The 498-nt window shown below is 32.7% G+C and overlaps 1 protein-coding gene across 1 annotated transcript; it reads right to left on the bottom strand.

Moving 5' to 3' along the window:
- On the bottom strand, positions 1 to 496 carry LOC103582572 (adenylate kinase isoenzyme 6-like; the record flags this gene model as incomplete). The annotated part of the gene is made up of 1 exon (XM_008564126.1): positions 1 to 496. A coding segment is annotated over one exon (270 nt), but the record flags the coding sequence as incomplete, so codon positions are not given.
- Positions 497 to 498: the final 2 nt, after the last annotated feature.

Genomic DNA, 498 nt, shown 5'->3' with positions numbered 1-498 from the left:
GCAATTGAAGCATTAAACAATGACACTTTTTACTCTCCATCCTTAATAATATTGTATTCATAAAATTTAGGTTGTTTAGCTCTCTCATGGAGAAAAAGAAACCTAGGCATAAACCTTCACATTATCCACCTACTAGTCCTGCAACACAATTTTAATTAAAACGTTTTTTATGATATGGGCAGAGAGATATAAACAAGAGTAATTGTAAAGTGGTCAGTCTTATATGTCAAGAGTTATGATCTTTGATCCATTGGTCAATCCATTTCAAGATCTGATTTATATTATCTTCTAGCTCTTCTGGTTTATTGCTGGGCAGCTGATGCACAATTTCTTCCTTGTAGGATGCTATAGCTTCTTCATAAAGAACTTGAAAAATCTCACACTTAATATTGTCTTTTAGTTTCTTCTCATTATAGCCCCTAAAAGGCAAAGAGAGGTTAAGCAAACAAAAAGCAAACTGAATGTCATTAATTGGAGTTTTAGGAACACAGTATAAAC

The sequence above is a fragment of the Galeopterus variegatus genome, unplaced genomic scaffold, assembly GCF_000696425.1.
Source record: "Galeopterus variegatus unplaced genomic scaffold, G_variegatus-3.0.2 Scaffold16815, whole genome shotgun sequence".
In the NCBI taxonomy this organism is placed as follows: Eukaryota; Metazoa; Chordata; class Mammalia; order Dermoptera; family Cynocephalidae; genus Galeopterus; species Galeopterus variegatus.
This window is presented reverse-complemented; position numbering and strand designations above follow the sequence as displayed.